Source organism: Orbicella faveolata, unplaced genomic scaffold (assembly GCF_042242905.1).
Source record: "Orbicella faveolata isolate gen_17 unplaced genomic scaffold, um_ofav_v1 contig_24, whole genome shotgun sequence".
NCBI classification, from domain to species: domain Eukaryota; kingdom Metazoa; phylum Cnidaria; class Anthozoa; order Scleractinia; family Merulinidae; genus Orbicella; species Orbicella faveolata.
In genome coordinates this window covers 28580731-28600730 of record NW_028301552.1, presented here as the reverse complement: position 1 = coordinate 28600730, position 20000 = coordinate 28580731, and the positions used below count along the sequence as shown (strand labels likewise).

Below are 20000 nucleotides of genomic sequence, written 5' to 3'. Positions count from 1 at the left end.
CTAACATTATAACCGACAGCATGGCCTGTAGGTTATGTGGGTATTACCAGGCCTATGACGGGGTCGCGACAAGCCGCCGTCAAGTCCCGGGAGTTCTTACCTCCATGTAGGTCGGAATCAGCGAGTAACTAATTTAATTTTCTTTTTAACTTGTCCACGAAAGCGAAACAGTATAAAAATTAAGTCAGCTGTGGAATCCCACGAAGCAGGGGAACTTTCCGTGAGTGGCAGACATGCTTGTGTAAATAATATCAAATTGAACTGTTTACATTTGATCGCAGCCCATTTGATCACATCCGTAATCTTCCAAGGAAGCCGGGAAATCTTAATCGATCCAATTAATTTTCCGATCGGCACGAAAAGATACTGCAGGCACGCGACACACGCAGGACTGTCATGCGAGACAGTCGCGCGCGAAAGATCGAGATCATCCCACCCACGCGTAAAGGCTCAGCTAGCCTTTGACCTGTATACAGTTTTTCTGCCCACGTGTTTATTTTTAACGTTATTTCAACCGATGGCTTAACAAATAAAGTTTAATTCCTGAACAAACAGACCAATTTAGCACTACTATCATCTATCATTCTTATTTTATTCCTTTGCGGCATAGAATATATATATATGTTATTAATCTAGACAGCCAATTAGCTATGCGAACAATCGATGGCGTTCGATATATCCCATTAATTACACGAACGACTGTCTTGCAGAGTAAGGGAAGTTAAAACTCTCTAGTTTGACCTGGTTTTTGCGGTAGTTTTGTGTTCTCGTCGGGCGGAGATATAACAAAGGGGACGAAAATGTGCGTGGATGGTGTATTTGGGATGCTCTCGAAAAATCTCTAGAAAAACATTCATTTAAATGGAGATCTGTCTAATTTCACCTTTCAACGAATAGAAATTACCTCCTCGGAGGTCCTGTAGGTGTAATGGCCTGGTCTGTGCACAGCATCGGTTCATCCTCCACAACATTATACATGGAAAAAATAAACTCTATAAAAAGATTGCGTAATATGGGAACTCCCATTTTGCGGCCCCGCACGGAAATTTTGGCAAAGTTTCCGTCATCCAGTTACCAGGTTTGCCAGCTGCAAAACTGTGTTATTGTTTTAGTTTTAAAAATAAACCTGTTTACAGGTTTAGATAAAAACATACTAAGTTGTGTTCTGGAGTCAGCCAGCCGCTACAAAGCTAAGAGTCCGGAAGGCTTTCATTTAGCACGCAGCAAATACAATAGGATCCAATCTTATTCTCTAAAGTATTTAAAAATACTTAAGAGAGAGATTTAACAGTTTATAGTAAACTCCCACCCACCAATCCGAACCACACGGTTTCAAAGCCACTTACGGTCACATTTAGCTTTTACTTCTTCATGTTTGAATATGTGTGTTTGTTGGTCTAGTTGATTTTGCTGGCACTGTTAATACGTTTTTTTTTTAATGTTATCTTGTAAATTTGAAATCTTATCTGGAGAGAATAAAATTTTAAGGAAAACGACGAGAATTTTGCCCACATTAAGTCAGCATTCTTTAAAAATTACTAAAGCGTGGCATACATAAATTGACTTTCGTGTGTCTAAATAAGTGCCGGAAGGTAGGGCGCCCTAAATCTCTTATGGTATCGAAGCGTGTATTTGTTTGTCTTTTATATTAAGAGTACAAACATTTATATTGTTGCAAACCTATCTCTTTATAACTTTTATCCTCGTAAAAAAATACTTTAATCCTCCTAAAACAAACTTTTATCTTCATGGAAAAAAAAAAACTTTTGTCCTCGTGCCGCAGTCAGTCAATTGACATTCATCAAAAGATTGCAGAAACGATGCCATGAACCAGGGACACAGACTTGATTGACGTTTGGGATCACTCAGGTTAACTAATTTCCAGCCGCTTGGCGGCTAGTAGTACTCGTGAATCCTGATTCTTCGAAGGAAACGAGAATTGTTCGAGAAATTAGGAGTTCAAGATACCAGGCCCTAAATTATAAAGCAAAACAAACAAACAAACAAACAAACCAAAGGGAAACGACTATTGCTTGGCCGGAGTCATCAGACCGCTCGAGAAATCGAGTCGAAGGTGCGAGAAATTGGGATTTCACTTTAGTTGAAAACTCGACACTTGACGCGTTTCCGAGCTCTATGTGGGCTGACCGTGGGCGGCATCCACTTATAGCCCCATTAGTTTGCTGGATGGTGTTGAGGTGACTAAAAATTCTACCTTGTTGGCTTATAGTAAGCCGCCTAATAAACAATCATCGGATGACCAGTACATAACCAGAGCCATGAATTGCAATTTCGTTTTGATTCGCTCTGTAGCTCTACCCTGCGAGCCTCTACTGCTTTCGAGCTTAACTCCACAGTTTCCGGTTTATAATTAATTTAGACCGCTCAATTAATTTGACAATCCGTTTAGTCAAACAAAACTGTGGCTCACTTGAAAAGAAGACAAAAGCATCTACAACTAAAAGAAAAATCATCATGCTGTTTTTATGGAAAGTGAACGGGAAAGTTCGGGATCTTCTCTTGGCATTTTTTGGAGTACCCTCTATTCCAAGAGAGGTTACTCGCGTGTTAAATTCGAGACGGTAATTTGAAGTTAAAGTGACAGGAAGTGAGTGGGCGAGAGAAAGGTCTCCTAACCATCGTATATGAGTATTTGCGTAATAATAATTTGAGAAAATTGCATAGTCACTTAGCTTGTTGAAAGTGATTGCTTAGGGGCGGGTTATGGCTCGACTTCCGCTGTTGTGTCGTCTCCGGTCTGAGTACGAGTGCTGATTGAGGTCAGGGAGGGCCCAGGAGGCGGTGCAGGATTGGGCGCAGCTCTCTGTCAGTGGAGTCACGTAGCACCACAGGCCCTCGTGAGGAGTAGTCCAGAGACCTTGTCAGACAGGGCACTTTTCCTTGCCCGCCCTTCCGGATTTGAAGGACAACGCGCCATTCCCGAAGTCTATTGGACCCCTTCCTGGAACGCAATGCTGCGAACGTTTCTTGCTTGGAAGCAAACACCGCAAGAATTGTAGTAAATGTATGGGAAAAATTAAACGTTCGATGCCCAATAAGTTGAGATTGATTGACTTTCTGAGTATTTTATGAGACACAAGGAAAAGATACCCAGCGGGGTTTTTTTTGGTCAAATTTAAAGAGCATAGATTTGCTGTGAGGCGAAGAATTGTACTTTTAATTTTTCATACATATATGTCTCTAAATTTTCCCGCGAATTGCGACTCAGTTTTACAGGCAAATGTATTGAAAAAGGAAAACCTTAATTGTGGCTTTTCTAGCGAGGCTATTTCCCTCAAACGCGATCAATAAATTCTTTTGCCTGATATCTTTAGATTTTAATTCAGAAATACTTCAGAACTCGAATTTTACGTGAATTGTTAGACATTAGATCATCATATTACATTAGATTTTCTCGTACATTTATTGTAATTTCTGCCTTATTTGCCCCTCAAATAACATGGTGTCAAAAAGCTTGAAAAGGTCTATACCATTCGAGAAACGAAAATCATCAGAAAAACCAAATATGTCAGAGTAATAGCAAGCAAGTCCGTAGGACGTGGAAGTATCTCGAGAAGAAGCGAGTCAGGAGGGGAAGCAGGAGTTACTTTGAAAGAACAAATTCTGCGAAGACGTTTTACTCATATTTCTGAAGATCACAGGCTGTAAGGACTGGATCGCACAGCAAAAATGCCTGTTCTAACTTTTACCGAGTCTTGATTAGCTTGCGGTGCAGCAGGACGTGTCGCAAAATCCGGGCAAAATCCCCGGTATATTCCTGTACCGGCGGTTTAGACTGTCTGTGACCCAGGCAAGCCTTGATAAAACCTGTCTAAGTGGCTATGTTATGACACTGTTTGTCTAGGAGCGTTCCCGTCTCATGGGCCCATCACAAAGGGAATCCCTCCGGTTGCGCCTCAGCCCGATTCTCAGAAGGGAGAGAGAATGCGTGGCCGCGAGCGACCTGAACCATCTGAAAATCTGGCTAGCTGCACTAAGGGACGGACCGTTGAAAAGTGATGGGGGGCGGGGTGGAGGAAAAGCAAAACAAACACTAATGCAAGGGAGGGTGACTGAAAAAAAATCGTGCAAAGGAGAAGTGAAGAAAAAAAATTCCTGCAGAGTGAGTTGCAATCTCGGACTTACAAATTGTACTCGCCTGAAGGGCACTTTATAATGTAGTTTTAAGACCGAGTTTACCAGAGGACCAGGCAGGGATGATAAATGCCATCTCTCCGTTTTGGATGAAACTTTGCCAGATTGAAGGTACTACCCAACAACTCTAAAAGACAAAGTGGGCCGGCTTTGGGATTTTTCCCTTAGGAGTTAGATCACCCCCCTGGTTTTTGGACCAAAATCCCAAAAACGTCACTAAAATAAGCATCAAATTTAGACACAACTCCTGCTTACACAATCCATTGAATTTTATTGATATTTAACACGAATGTAGATTAGACCTATCTTAGTTCATACCAGGAGTTTCAAGTCATTTGAAGTGACAGGTGCCAGTCAAGGATTGTCATTTCCTACCCATGTCACGCAACATTTAGCTATAAGGCAAATTAGCTCAAATTCTGACTCAAATATTGCTTAAATCCAACTTTCTAAATCAAAACTAATTTTACCACAGTTTAGAGTCACCCTTGGCCTGATAAAATTAAGAATAGAATTTTTGGCATCTGTTATTTTTTGGTACCAAAACCTGTTCAAACAACATGACAAGAGACTAGTTTTAACAAAGAGACAAGGGCGAAATCTAAAAATATTAGACATTATAGAATCAGTTTGTCAAAGTTATTTCTATGTTAATGTCATTAACAAAGTCTTTGAATATTATTTAGGGCAGTGGAAGCTCAATGAATACAAAACTCTTTGCAATATCCCTTAACCCTCGGACGTACAAGGCGGGGGGTGGGGGGGGGGGGGTGGGGGCTGAATGCCAACCTCCAATACGGTTTTTTCAAAATTTTGAAAAGATGATTTACTCTAAGGGGCTGAAACTTTCAGTAGCTGTTCATTCATTCTTCACGAATATTTTGATGTCAATTGTGTTTCCATCATTTTTGACGTTGCCATAGCAACCGCTAGTTTCATGCGGGCTTGGCCATAAATCAACTTTTTTTGACATAATTCTGTAGTGTTTTTTTTTCCAGTTTTCTTCATCAAATTCCAGAAACTCACCAGTTTGTATATGTAAAAAGCATTCTGGCTTGATTTTGTATCAATTTCCGTTATTTGTTTACTTTTTAAGAAAAAAGTAAAATCCAAGATGGCGGTCAAATGACATCATTTTGCAACCAACATATATGGTATCATTTTGCAGACCAAGATCAGGGCTATCTAATCAATGTAAATTTTTTTCGCTGGCTCTAAAGAGAGAGAAATCTCAAGGGGTTCCATCCACTTCCCCCTTGTACCACGGTGGGGTTATGAGTTAGCTTGTACGTCCGCGGGTTAAAATAACAGTGCAAAACACCTAAATTCTATTCGTAAAATCTAAATATGAGAATGAATGTCCATGATATTAAAATTCTAAAACATTGACTAGGTAGATGAGAGTTTTTCTGGGCATATCTTACTTTTTAGATTTCTCTTGAAACCCTGCTCGATTTTCATGGACAGGTTACATGCTTGACGTTGCAATTGATTATTGTCAACTATTACTTTACAGTCAGCATACAAACTCATCAATCCTGACAAGTATTATTCGCTGGAATTATTGTTTGCCCTCATATATCAACTCTTGAGCTCACCCAATGAATATCCATTTCATGCGAATCGAGTTAAAAAACATCTTTGACTTTTTTTACCTTGCTGCATCAGCTGGCAAGTAAATCTTAATTGATGTAAAAATAAACATTGTGGATATAACTTTGAAAGCACGGGAACAAGAACCAAAGACCTTTGTCAGCGGTAAATAACATCACCAAGTGACAATTAATAGTTTGTTGGTATTATTATTATTATTATTATTATTATTATTATCATTATTAATTATTTTTATTTATATTTATTGCTGTTATTATTTATTATTAATAGCTTGCTTTTATTATTATTTATTAACTATTCTTTTATATAATTACTTGTAAAGCAAACATATTCATTGTTGTAAATATGTCCAGAGAAGTCAGAGAACCCTTTAATTGTAGGTCAGTACATTTATAATTGCTTTACATAAATCTGTTTGATTGGGAATGAATGACACATGACCTAGTCATTTGATATAGCTTAGACCACTGCACAAGGGATTTTAATCTATATTTATAGATGTGCACACTCCAATGTTGAGAATGGCTTCGATGTTTTGCTCAATTGTAACTTTTTTGAAAGAAAAGCGTGACAATACGTACCGGATGTCACCTTTGTTCTCATTTCATCCTCTCACTTCCCAGCTAAGCTAAGTGTATATACACAAGAAACTTGACTTACTGACTTACTCACTTACTTACCAGCCGTACATAGTGCACAGGCATCAAGATCGTCAGAGATGATTTCAGTGATCCACAGGTTGGAAAGGATGTCTGTGACAGATGAATTGCCACAGTGAAGAGCCATGTGCGTTGCAGCATAAATAAAGGCGACGACATCAAAAGTGCTAGTGATATCCTACGGCGGGCCCTGGTAAACGTTTCACACCTGCTCAATGAGGAATGGATTTGAAAGACCTTAAGGGCCTACAGACTTATGCGTAGAGCAGCCCTTAAATGTACTGTGCACAAGAGAGACTGCTACTTTTAGATCCAGGAGTTTGACAAGTGTCAGCTCCAACAGCCTCAGTCTAGGCATAGTTAATGGAAGGGGACTATTATAAAACTCAACAAAGTTCTTTGTTGTATGTTTTTGTTCTCTTTTTTGGCCTTGAACTTTGCACAAAACACAATTGTTGTATACTACTGACCGAAGAACTAACCAATAGAAACGTTTTGGTTACGTAATTCATGCATCGTGTATGAGCACAGAAAAGATTGCCCATGGTCATGGACCTTCCAACACAAATCTAGGCATCTTTGTTTGCTCCTTTGATGTTTGCCGGGCTTCATAACCATTCCCCTCAATTAACTATGGTCTAGGACCTCGCAATCTATTGAAGAAGAGTCCCAAGTTATCAAAGCTACGAGAGTGTATTCCTCCTACCCTGAGGAGGGATTCACAAAAACATACCAGTATTTTGCAGTCTGCAGAAACACATGGATCAGCGGGTAAACACCTAATGAGGTTAGAGAAAGAAACGGCATAGACAGCGTCAAATAAACTGGGTTAAAATCCCAAATGTCCTTTAGTGATCATGATCTACATGAGAAATCTCAAAGGGATGGGTCTGACGAACCCGCTTTTCTGAGAAAGTGAAAAGAACATTCCTGGAAGGTGAGGAGACAGGACGAAAATGTAGTGGATGAGTGCAGTAAGATGAGAATCTGCAGGACAGCAGTGGCAGAAAAATGTCCAGCAAAGAAGATTAGCTTGCTGCAGACCAAATAGCCCAGTACTTCTGCTGGTTGTCTGTGATGTACAGAAGTGGCCAACTCACCATACACCAGGCTGATCTGAGTCCTTCTCAAGATTACGCAGAAGAGATCTTGACCAGGCTTGCAGTAGGAAAACAGCACTACCTCTCAGCTTCTTTACCATCCACCATGTAGAATATGTAACACAGTCTTGTGAGCAGAAAAAAAACAAATTACTTATTTCACAGCGCTATGGAGCTACGGATGTACACTGGAGGTTGCTGAGCAGAAAAGAAAACGATAGCCCAGAGCCACTCAAGCTTCTTGAGTGTCTAGAAAAATTCAAAAAGTTCAACCACGGCCAAACCTTGCTAAACCCAAGGCACTGGTGCCGTGTATATTGTTATGTGTATCCGCTTGGACCATAGGTTTTTCAGATAATTTCAGCTACTAGATCTTCTCAAGGCGCAATTTTTTCTCAGAATTGCAATTTTTTCACACATCCTCTTACTCGCAGATATGCGATTATTTATAATATTTTGTGCTAACATCTTTGAGGTATAAAATTTATCTTCGGTTAATTCAGTATAGGAACTTTCAGAAGAAAAACGCTAGCTGAAGCTCAGTCTTACTTGCATGCCTGATGCAGCAAAATCAACATCTCAAGGGTTTTTTGAACTCAGAATGGGGGCAAACAATAGTTTCAGCGAATAATACTTCTTAGGATTGATGAGTTTGTATGCCGAATGTAAAGTAAGAGTTGACAATAATCAATTGCAAGATCAAGTATTAACGACCTGTAATAATTGAGCAGGGTATCAAGAGTAATCTAAAAAGCAAGATAGGCCGAGAAAAACTCTCATCTAACTAGTCAACGTTTTAGAATTTAAACATCACGGCCGTTCATTCCCATATTTAGATTGTACGAATAGAATTTAGGTGTTTTGCACTGTTATTTAACCTGCAGACGTACAAGTTAACTCTTACCCCCACCGTGGTACAAGGGGAAAGTGAATGGAATCCCTTGGGTTTTCGTTCTGTTAAGGCACAGCGAAACAAATTTACATTGATTAGATAGCCCTGATCTTGGTCTACAAAATGATACCGTAATCATTGGTTGTGACATCATATGATGTCAAATGACGTCATTTGACCCGCCACCTTGGATCCGCCATCTTGGATTTTACTTTTTTCTTAAAAAGTCAAGAAGTAACAGAAATTAATACAAAATCAAGCCAAAATACTAAATGTACAAATTGGTGAATTTCTGGAATTTCATGAGGAAAACTGGAAAAAACACTACAGAATTATGTCAAAGAAAGTTGATTTTTGGCCAATTACCCACATCAAACTAGCGGTTGCCATGGAAACGTCAAAAATGATGATAGACACACAATTGACATATTAAAATATCCGCCAACGATGAGTGAACAGCTAGTGAAAGTTTCAGTCCCTTAGAATAAATCGTCTTTTCAAAATTTTGAAAAAACCTTATTGGGGGATGGCATTCACCCTCCCTCCCCCCACCTTGTACGTGCGAGGGTTAAGGGATATTGCAAAGAGTTTTGAATTCATTGAGCTTCCACTGCCCTAAATAATATTTAAAGACTTTGTTAATGACATTAACATAAAAATGACTTTGAAAAACTGATTCTATAATATCTAATATTTTTTAGATTTCGCCCTTATCTCTTTGTTAAAACTAGTCTTTTGCCACGAAGTTTAAACAGCTTCTGTTACCAAAAAATAACAGATGCCAAAAATTTTATTCTTGATTTCATTAGGCCAAGGGTGACTCTAAACTGTGGTAAAATTAGTTTTGATTTAGAAAGTTGGATTTAAGCAATATTTGAGTCAGAATTTGAGCTAATTTGCCTTATAGCTAAATGTTGCGTGACATGGGTAGGAAATGACAATCCTTGCTTGACACCTGTCACTTCAAATGACTTGAAACTCCTGGTATGAACTAAGATAGGTCCAATCTATATTCGTGTTAAATATCAATAAAATTCAATGCATTGTGTAAGCAGGAGTTGTGTCTAAATTTGATGCTTATTTTAATGACATTTTTGGGATTTTGGTCCAAAAACCAGGGGGGTGATCTAACTCCTAAGGGAAAAATCCCAAAGCCGGCCCACTTTGTCTTTTAGAGTTGTTGGGTAGTACCTTCAATCTGGCAAAGTTTCATCCAAAAAGGAGAGATGGCATGTATCACCCCTGCCTGGTCCTCTGGTAAACTCGGTCTTAATTTCTTGGTCCCGGTGTAATCCCCATTGACCTGGTTTTCTCTACAATTAGGAAAACACACATTTTTTTCCTTTTAAGGCTGATACATTTTGATCGTAGCAAACTCATCATGGACACTGCTAACCAAACATCCTTGCAGAAAAACCCTCACGGATAACCATGGCTTAAAAGTGATTAAAAAATGTGCTATAAACACTTAACAGCCATCCTGTGTGATTCCTTTGCAATTAAGGAAGCACATACCATGTTTTAAAAGCCTTGACACATATCATAGGAGTGATTTATAAATGATGATTGTGGACACAGATGTGCACACCCGTGGCAAACCGTAACACTTCCCCTAAGATGGCCACTAAGATCAACGTTGGGCAAACGTCGTAAAAGACAATCATGGAGGTGTTAACACGACTGCTACATTTAGCATGCAGGGCTGTTCCAATCTATTTTAGGTTTTTGACAAAGTAAACGACGCATTATCATTGAAGTCCAATCGATACATTAAATTTATGGGCTGTAAATCGTGGAAAACGCACAAAACACGCTTCAATTTTGCAAACTTTTCTAGGGGGGCATACCCCTAGACCCCCCCTAGCAGAATAGTCCCTTAGGCCCCATATCATAGTTACTGGACGGCCACTCACAGAATCCTAGCTAAAACCTTGATTCACTGCATGCAAGAGAAAACGAGTGTCCTTCATTTTCTCTTGCTGCGTGCCAAGAATGAATTTTTTAAAAGTGAAAGGAATAAATAAAATAAAATTGTTATTTCCCTAGACATCAAACAAAAAATGCAACGCAACCCCATCAGTTGGGCAATAGCCGCTTATAAACGTTTCTGATACTTGGTTATGTTTTCTCCTGAGTATAATTTTGACAGTACAGCAAAACGACTGTGTGAAAGATAAAAAAAGATATTTGTTTGAAGCCTGCCCAGGAAATCAGATTGTGGCGAGTGAAGATTAAGATTGCGACAGTAGAATATCCACTAGGCCAGGGAAAAGACCCTGGGAACGAGGTTGCTGAAAAAGAGCCACCAGACTGCCGTTATCCATGCAGACTATGCGTCGCCTGACTATTCCACAGCAATCGTCGCGTGACCAGATGCTAACCAGAATGCACCGCGAATGTAATCTCGTGATACGAGATATACTACCCGAGTCGGAGCAGAATGCAGAAAAACATGAAAGAAGTCAGATTGAAAAAAGCTACCTAAGCCGATGCTGTATTTGTATTGAGAAAACTCTTCTTAATGAACGTTGACGTTTAATTTTACCTTCCAAATGAACCGCGCTAGCGCGCTATTTTTAGTGGAAAACATCTTCTCCCGGAAGAACATTCCTCAACATGGCGTACGTTGACTTAGCTGAGGAAGGCTGGTGGAAGGTTTTATCGAGATAACTTCACTTTTGACATTGCAAAATGAGTCACGGTGAAGCTGAGGAAGAGTCTCTCGAGTCTCATGTAAAAGGCCTTGAGTTTGAGAGAGAAATTGGGAAAGGTTCTTATGGAAAAGTCTACAAGGCCGTCTGGAATGGGAGCGAGGTTGCAGCCAAAAGGTTCCACTGCGCCTTCTTTGAAAACGGTTTAAGTCAAGTGGCAGATCAATTCATGGAGGAAATTCAGCGAGAATGCGATGTTCTAAAGATGCTGAACCATGCCAACGTTGTTAAGCTGCATGCTGTTTTGTTTCCCAAGGGACTCTCGCCCATAATCATTACAGAACTTTTACACTGTGATTTAGAAAAGTACATTAAAGAATCCACCTCCTCACCGAAAATTCCAAACATGAACCTGGTTTGTATAGCTTTGGATGTGATTCAAGGGCTACAGTACATGCATAGTTTGTCCCCACCTGTGGTCCATCGTGACCTAGCAACCAAGAATATTTTACTTACAACAAATGGCACTGCCAAGATTGCTGATTTGGGCGTTGCTAAAGTGTTTGCCGCAGGTTGCGAAATGTATGCTACTCGTGTGCCAGGTACACCGGCTTATGCAGCTCCAGAAACCTATCCTGTTATGAAGAATTTTAAAGTAGTAGGCAATGCAAAGTATGGTCCCAAAGTTGACATCTTTTCATTTGGTGCTGTTTTACTGGCTATGATCGTTGGTCATGAGCCTGTGATTTGGCCGATAACTCCAATCAGCAAAGGTATTTGCCAGTCATTTGTTTGTGTAATTTATCTGACAGCCAATCTGATATTGTTTCTTTTATTACAGTCAGTAAAAATAAGTAAATGGGCCTTTTGTGGCAACATTTTAATGAGGTCATGCAGGAAAAGCAGTTGTCTCCCAAACTAAGGAACTTGCTCACCTTTGTCACAAAGTACTTTTGGTTGGGTTTAGCCCAGAAAGAGGCTAGGGGGATGGGCACTGCTGAATCTGACTGCATAAAATGATATGTTGTTTCATGTCATGGGATTTCAAAGCACCTGATGAGAGCATGTGCTCTTGAGGAAAAACCCAGCTACTGGTATATAACATCAAAATATCAAATATTTCTTCATCGTCTACACTATGCTTGACCAGACTATTGAATTCCTTAAGATAATAAGAACATCTTTTAACACAAGATATTAGTAAGGCAGAAGTACTTAAGGCATTAGTAAGGTGCAAATTAAAGCTGCCTCCTTTTACCTATTTTGGAGATCAAAGCAATGCTTGCTCAGGATTAATTGCAGAAGAGGTAAAATATGTCTCAGATGTGTAAATAATTTACACATCTGAGATTTATAATGATTATACATCTCAGACATACAGTTTGTGTCTCAGACATTATTATTATTTACAGGTCAAGATAAATACTGACAGATAATATCGAACTTATTAAGTAATTTAAAGATACATAGGACTATTTTTTGGTATTTAGTTTGTGTATAATTACTTCTCAGATCTATTATACAATCATGTAATACTGACAGTGTTATTGGTCTCCAGAGAGAAATGCAGCCAGGCTTAAGTACTCAGGCATTAGTAAGGTGCAAATTAAAGCTGTATCCTTTAACCTATTTTTGGAAATCAAAGCAATGCCTGCTCAGGAGTAATCATAGAAGAGGTCCAATATTTCTCAGATGTGTAAATAATTTACACATCTGAGATTTAAAATGATTATAGTTCTCAGACATACAGTATGTGTCTCAGACATGTTATTATTATTTACAGATCAAAATAAACACTTATCTGACAGAAAATATCAGACTTATAAGATACATTGAACTATTTTGTGGTAAATAGTTTGTTTATAATTACCTCTTAGATGTATTATACAATCATGTAAAACTGACAGTATTAGTCTCCTGCAAGAAATACAGCTAGAAACTTACTGATGGATCAGTATAATAAGGGAACCACATACCTTAGCTTGTGAAACTGCATGCCCTTTGGTAACATTGAAGCAAAGTGCTGGTGAACAGGACAAAGTATTTGAAATATTTACAATGAATGGTGTGTGCATATTTCGCCAGTCTTCAATGTGAAATTTATTAGCTTAAGCTAGTTGTGTCTGGTGACCTGCAGGGACCAAAAAACAAGAACTACGTTATTTTATGAATGATTAATGTCCTGTCACCCTAATAGATGATGTAGGGGATATCTGGATCTGCTACTAACAGGTCACTGTAAAACTCTAACATAATCTGTCTTGTTTCTTTACTAATCTGTGCAAATTCTAAAGCGATCCTTGTCATTCATTGTCATTTCATTTCATTCACCTTGCTGTTTCAACAGTTTTCAATGGCCATGTCCTTTGTTAGGCCTGAAACTTTCTTAAGCTGAGTTGTTCAGTATCCAAAATGAGACTTGAAATGTTTGCTAATTGGATTTTTTGTCTGGCGTTCTGCAAAAAACCGGTCAGGAATTTGCAGACAATTCATAGACGTACAGATTGTCACCCACAGCATTTTTGTGCTGTTCTTGTCATTAAGGATTAATTTGATTGTAAAATAATTTCAGGGATCAGTCAAGTTCAGGAATTTAAGCTATTTTTTGGCTTGCTTTCTATTTTCTCCTATGTATCTCAAGAAATTAGTATTTTTCATGCTTCTTTTAGGCTTGTACTTGCTGTATGAAAACATTTTGAAATATTTGAGATAAATTCAACAAAATTGATAAATTATACAAACTGAACCTTTTTTGTCAAAAAGACCAGTTTGATTAATCATGTTCTTCTGAAACTTCTGTCCAGACTTATAAATCTCAGTGCTATTGGTGGCATGTAGGGGATCCTGTAATCTTGATCCTGCACTGACCCTCTCCTCATTAGAGGCTCAAAGGTGTTTTGGGGTAGGGAGAATTTCCTGAATGAAGCAAGTGCAGGCATAGGGGAGTCATGAAGGATGGCAATCATTCCAATCAACTGTACTCACCTTGCACAGCAGATCTCTGTTAGTACCGGTAATAGTAATTGGACTGAGTGGAGTACAATTCAGGGAGTAATTGCACAAGTAGTTTCAAAATCAGACCAGCGCAAAGCGCAAGGCCAATTTGAAATTACAAGTACGATTACTCCCTGAATTGTACAAAATGAGGTTCAGTTGCTAATTAATCGTATCTATAACAAATTTCGGAATTAAAAATGTCTTTTGAGAACTTCTTTTGAGTGAAAACGTCTGTTATGCTTTCAAAAGTTTTGAAAACTGCAGAAAATAATGCAAAGGAAGCCATTAAAGTGCACGTAATTGGACACCCACATGGTCACGCATCAATTATGTGACAAATAGGCATGCAGAGAACCAATCACAATTGAGAATTTTGTTATAGATACTATTATGAACATAAAACTTTCATCAACTGTAATATAGTGTAGCCCAAATTTTGCTTGGCAAGGCCAACACTAAACCAAGACCAAGCAATGCAAAGTTTAGAGAACATAGGAGAAATCCCTGAGAGTAAGAAGGCCTACACCTCTCAGCGATAAAGTGAGAAGACGCCTTACAATTCAGACTGACAAACAGCATAAACTGCTGGAAAATACAAACCTGTCATAAACAGCATGTGCTGCCCCAAAAAAGAGCAAAGCTCAAGTTAGCCAATCTGCTAAATGAGCAAAAAAATAATTAATATTAATATTTATTGAAATATTAATAGATATAAAAGGAATATTATTAAGCATTTTCTCCTGTTGTGGTTTGAGAATTCCAGTTTTTTCTCCCATTTTTGACCTCTTTCTTTCTGTTTTTCATTTTTATTTTCCTAGTTTCCTCGTGTCATTTGTCACTTAACATCCTGTAATTTAAAATTATGTTTTGGTGACAATCATGCTTTCTACATGAGAGGTACCAAATACTGCACTTAGATACAGGAGCTTGAGCATTTGTACAGTGTTACTTTTGTCATGTGTTTCCAGAAAGAAAGAGTTTAATATCAGTGTGCAGATTTGTAAACTAACTATCAGTGTCTTGGTAAAAGTAGGATCCATATACAACACTTGAATAAGCTATTACTAACGTAATTTAGTTGGTTGGTTATTGTAAATCTGAGAAATATGGAGGGGGAAATGTAGGCTACCTACAAGTTAGATAATTTAACCTCCTGTCTGGAGAGAGAAGCTCTTCTCCTTCATGGAAACTATAGCTGAGTTAAGCTACTAGGCTTTTTGAACGAGATGTGTTAATAGTCCTGTTTTTTCTTGTTTGTGTCACATTTACAGATGGTGAGATGATTAGTGAACATGATCGTCGCAAAACTGACATCCTAGAAATGGGGGATCATTTTCTACAAGGGCTGGTGTTAAGTTGTTTGGAGAATGATAGCAATTACCGTAAATCAGCAAAGGACATTATAACAGAGCTAGAGAAGCAGAAATGGAACCTAGTTCGACACTCTGGGTCTTGTGGAGTGGAGGAAGAGCTAGTGATTGAGAAGGTTGGACGCCAACCATCATATGATTACAAATTCAAGATCCTCTTTATTGGAGATAGGGGAGTCGGAAAGTCTTGTTTGTTTCAACGCTTTCAGAACCCCTTTTATAACATTCTCATGAGCACAATGACAATAGGCTTAGAAATCGACACCGAGTCATTCAAGTGTGGCTCCAAGTTTGTACATTTAGAGGTAATTGACACTGCTGGGCAGGAGCAATTCTTTGCAGTGCAAGCTATGTATTTTCGTGGCGTCCATGGTATTTTTCTTGTGTGTGATGTGACAAATCGTGAAACTTTTCACAACGTTCCCAGGTGGTTGGACCTAGCTCGGCTTTATTGCACCGAAAGCAATGCTCTGATTATTCTGATTGGTAACAAGATAGATCAAGTCAGCAACCGTAAAGTTTCTTATGAGGAAGGCCAGGCACTTGCCAAATGTCATGGCCTGAGCTACATGGAAGCCAGTGCTTTGAATGTGGAAAGAATTGAGGAAATGTACAAGACTATGATTCAACTTTTGATGAGATCTGTTGATCTGGGTCAAATAAAAATCGAGCTTCGTAACACAGAGGAGAAAGTCAAGTTAAAGAAATTGCCAAAGAAATCAAAATGTAACATCTGCAAGTGAAGCAAATGAAGTAAACAAAGATCCACATAAAGGCTATGGAAAATGTCACTTCACTTTTCAATAACACACAGACACAGAAGTTTAAAACCTAACACTACGTTTTTTTCTGCTGTCAGTAATTAAGATGACAATCAGCAAACCTTGAAAAAGAGAAATAAGCAAAATGGATGGAAATCTACCAACCACAACCCACAAAAATAGTGTTTTAACCCACTGAAGTGAACATTTGTTTCTTGAGAGGTCTGCGATGATTGATGGCAGCAAAAAATGCAGTCTATGATTGAGTAGCTCTAATTTTGTATGTTATAAGAGGCCCACTAATACAAACTTCTTCCAGATAATTATGTAACAATCTCCTGTTTGGAGTGATGTCGTAAAAAAAGAAGCATGTACATCATGCATTTATAGTTCACATGCTATGGCTCTATGAAAATTGCTTGAGAAGAAATTGACAGTTGCCATGCATACTTCATGTCATATTTTCATTACTGTTTTGCATATAATGCCATTTATTAGATTTCCTTGTTATTACAATGGTTTTGACTGATTGGAAAAAGAGAGAATTGTGTTGTGTCCTTAAAAACTTTATAAAATTAATAGTAATATTAACAAGGGAAAGTTTTTCTTTTTATGTAAATGAAAACAGTCCTAAATTATATAAAAGCAGGATAATTTTAACTTGACACTTTACTAAAGATGATTAATACTGATTTCCATAGTTATGAAAGGTGAGAGTATTTACAAGGCTTGAAGAGATCAAACTCCTTCCTAAAGGAACCAAAGCAAAAGTGTCTTGCAGCTTAATAGCACTTACATATAAACATAGTGACTTTAAATATTACTTTTTCCACCTCATGGAAATATTAATTATATATTGGTTCTTTTCTTAGCTTTTCTTCTTAACTTGTTGTTTAATTAAGGGAAAATCTTACAAAAAAAATGACAGTTCCCAACAAAAGAGTGTGTTTTTGTGTTCTTCGATCCACAAATTCCTTAAGTCCAGTCCAATCACAATCAGAGGAAAATCGTTCGCGGAAACCCGCACGAATTCCACCAATGACAGTGCAGTGCTCGAACAATAACCGTGTCAGCAACGTGTCAGCTGTAATGTCAGCTGTTGTCGCAAGCTTGCTTCTTTCTTCGCACGAGTTAAAACTGTTAGTGTTCGAAGACTGTGGAGTCTGTCTCCAGTTCAGCTTAAATGGAACAGAAACGCGATGATGAGAAAGGCGGAAGTAATCGGTTTGGCTTGCGTTCCGAAGAAGTTCCCGCGCAGTTCCGCGAAATGTTTATTTGCTCGGGCTATCGCAAACCTTACGGCTCTGCGTTGGATTGTGTGAAGAGTGTGTTCCTACCTTTCAACGAAACTGTGAATGTTTGGACTCACTTTGTTCCGTTTTTACTTTTCTTGGTTCGTTTTGCGTCCGTGTTCTGGAAATATCGGCTGACGGAAGCATATGTGTACCCTCTCTTATCATTTGCGCTGGGAATCTGTGGCTTCCTCTTGATGAGTTCCGGCGCTCACCTCTTCAACTGTATGTCTCCAAGGGTGCGACACATTTGCTTCTTCTTCGATTACGCGGCGATAAGCGTCTACAGTTTAGGTGCAGGCCAGGCATTTTATTTCTACACTCGTTCATGGAAGAGCGATAGCTTTCTCTTCAGTTCCCCCGGCCCTTTCTTGACGATTTCTTGTTTAATTTCCGTCGTGTCGACGTACACCTGTTGTGCTTCTCGCCACAGATGGCCCAAGATGAAGTACGTTATTCGAACGTTCTGTTTTGTGGTCGCGTTTTTCTTCAACAGCTTTCCATATGTACATCGATGTTTCGTAGATCCAACACCGCTTGTCCAAACTCAACAAGAACTTCTTGCGTGGTCCTACTTCAAGCGACACTCGTATTTCTATCTGATTTCCGCCTTGGCGAATATGTCTCGAATGCCTGAGCGCTTAATACCGGGTGTTTTTGACATCATAGGTCACAGTCATCATTATCTACACGTTTTTACAGCGCTTGGTGCAGCAGACCAGTTTACTGCGATTCATATCCAAATGGAATCGAGACGAAGCGACTTGGAGAACTTTCCAGTAGCAACCTTTGGAAACAGTTTCGGGCTTATGGTGTTAATTTGTCTAATTAATATCGGGATTGTGTCCTGGTTTGGCAAGAATCTTCGATCGGACAAGGAAGAGGAACATAAATCACTTTGAAAGCTGAAACACTAATTTTTTTTGGTAACGATAGAAAAGTTTTGCTTCTGTATGGGGTTGGTTGCTATTAAGTACAGGTGCAAGTAAGATAAATTAACGCGCTCGCCGAAAGTGAAAGATTTTGGTGAGTGGATGGTGGTTTTCTCCAAAACAAGTCATTATTAAAAGTGAAGGAAAACTTGTCAAGGATTGCAGCATCGCCTCACTTTTATTGCTTAGTGGTGTAAAACTCAGGTGTAAGTGAAAATAAAGATTTAGTATCTTAAATTTCATAAGCAATGAAATATTTATCTCGGTAGAGGGATTGAAATTAGATTCTGAATTTCAGTTGTCAGACAGACATTGATCAGAATTTTTCTAGAGAAGGAGAAAATTAGAAGTTTTCTGGTAGAAATGTTGAAGATGGAAGGGTTCATTTGAAGGTTATTACCGTCAAAATTTTAACCTATTCATTTTATTGTAGGAAATTTAAAAAATGTCAGTTTGTTTACAATATTGTTATAGGATAGTTTAGATCATTTAATCAAGTTACCAGTCTTCCATTGGCTACTGACATTTGCTAACAGTCAAATTTATAACAGATATCAAATAGACCACCTGTTTCTCTAAATTTATAACAACTACAATAACATTATGAATATAAAATGTTCTTGGTGAAGATTTGTTTAGTCTTTTTTTAAATATTTTGTGATAATTTGCTGATACTTTGGTGAGCTTGGTACCCTTAAACATGAAAAAAAAAACTTGTTTGTTTTTCTTTCCTTAAGAAATGTTATACTTTTCCCAATATTTATAGAATGATAAGTAGTTAATACAAATAAACCAAATATGTAGGATACAACAGGACAGATACGAAACAAGGTCTCTCTTTCTGCAGTAAAGCACCTCTCCCTTTGAGCTTTTGTTTAGGATGAAATAAATGAAACCAAGTCTAATTAGCGAATAAGAAAAACATAAGGAAACTAAACAATTAATGGGCACAGCATTTAGGATCACAATGGAGTGCGAAGCTTGGCACTTACTTAGCTCTTATCAACCGAGCAGGAGGTCTGTATGGGAGAATCTTGACCGAGGTCGTGAGTGCAGACCGAACGCGGTGAGGTCTGTACACACAACCGAGGTCAAGATTCTCCCATGGAGACCGACTTAGCTCAGTTAATAAGATGTTTAGGCAAAGAAGAAAACTTTAATTCGTTTAATGTAACTGGTTTGTACCAGGTGACATTTTGCTTGCGAGCGGCGATGAGCTTAACTTAAACCCGCCGAAATTTGCTCATCTCCTCTACTTTTTTTTTGTCATCAGGCTTTTTGGCACTTCCATAAATGATTGAGAAGAAAACAAAAGAAAATGGTGAATATTTTTGTATTTTGGTTTGCCACTTTTTCAACACAAAATGAAACCGGTCTAGATGCCAGTCTAGATGGGAAAATCTCGACTGTGGTCAATATCGATTTCAGCCAATCAAATTCGTGAATTCAGTAGTTCCCAGTCCTGGTGAGACACAGCCATAGAGTAAATGTTTATATAGCTCGATAGTTAAGCATAACACTGCTTTTTTAACAAACCCAGGTCCAGAGCACCAAGAAAATATGCAAATTCTGTCTTA

At 38.5% G+C, this 20000-nt stretch overlaps 2 protein-coding genes across 2 annotated transcripts; both read left to right on the top strand.

Moving 5' to 3' along the window:
* The first annotated feature begins 10806 nt into the window (after nucleotides 1-10806).
* LOC110045690 (uncharacterized) lies at nucleotides 10807-17139 on the top strand. Its single transcript, XM_020751306.2, has 2 exons — nucleotides 10807-11844; nucleotides 15340-17139. The coding sequence occupies exons 1-2, from the start codon at nucleotides 11112-11114 to the stop codon at nucleotides 16179-16181; spliced, it is 1575 nt and encodes a 524-aa protein (XP_020606965.1). The 5' UTR covers nucleotides 10807-11111; the 3' UTR covers nucleotides 16182-17139.
* Nucleotides 17140-17259: 120 nt separating this feature from the next.
* LOC110045691 (membrane progestin receptor gamma-B-like) lies at nucleotides 17260-19051 on the top strand. The gene has a single exon (XM_020751307.2). It carries the CDS (start codon nucleotides 17383-17385, stop codon nucleotides 18391-18393), a length of 1011 nt encoding a protein of 336 aa, XP_020606966.1. The 5' UTR covers nucleotides 17260-17382; the 3' UTR covers nucleotides 18394-19051.
* Nucleotides 19052-20000: the final 949 nt, after the last annotated feature.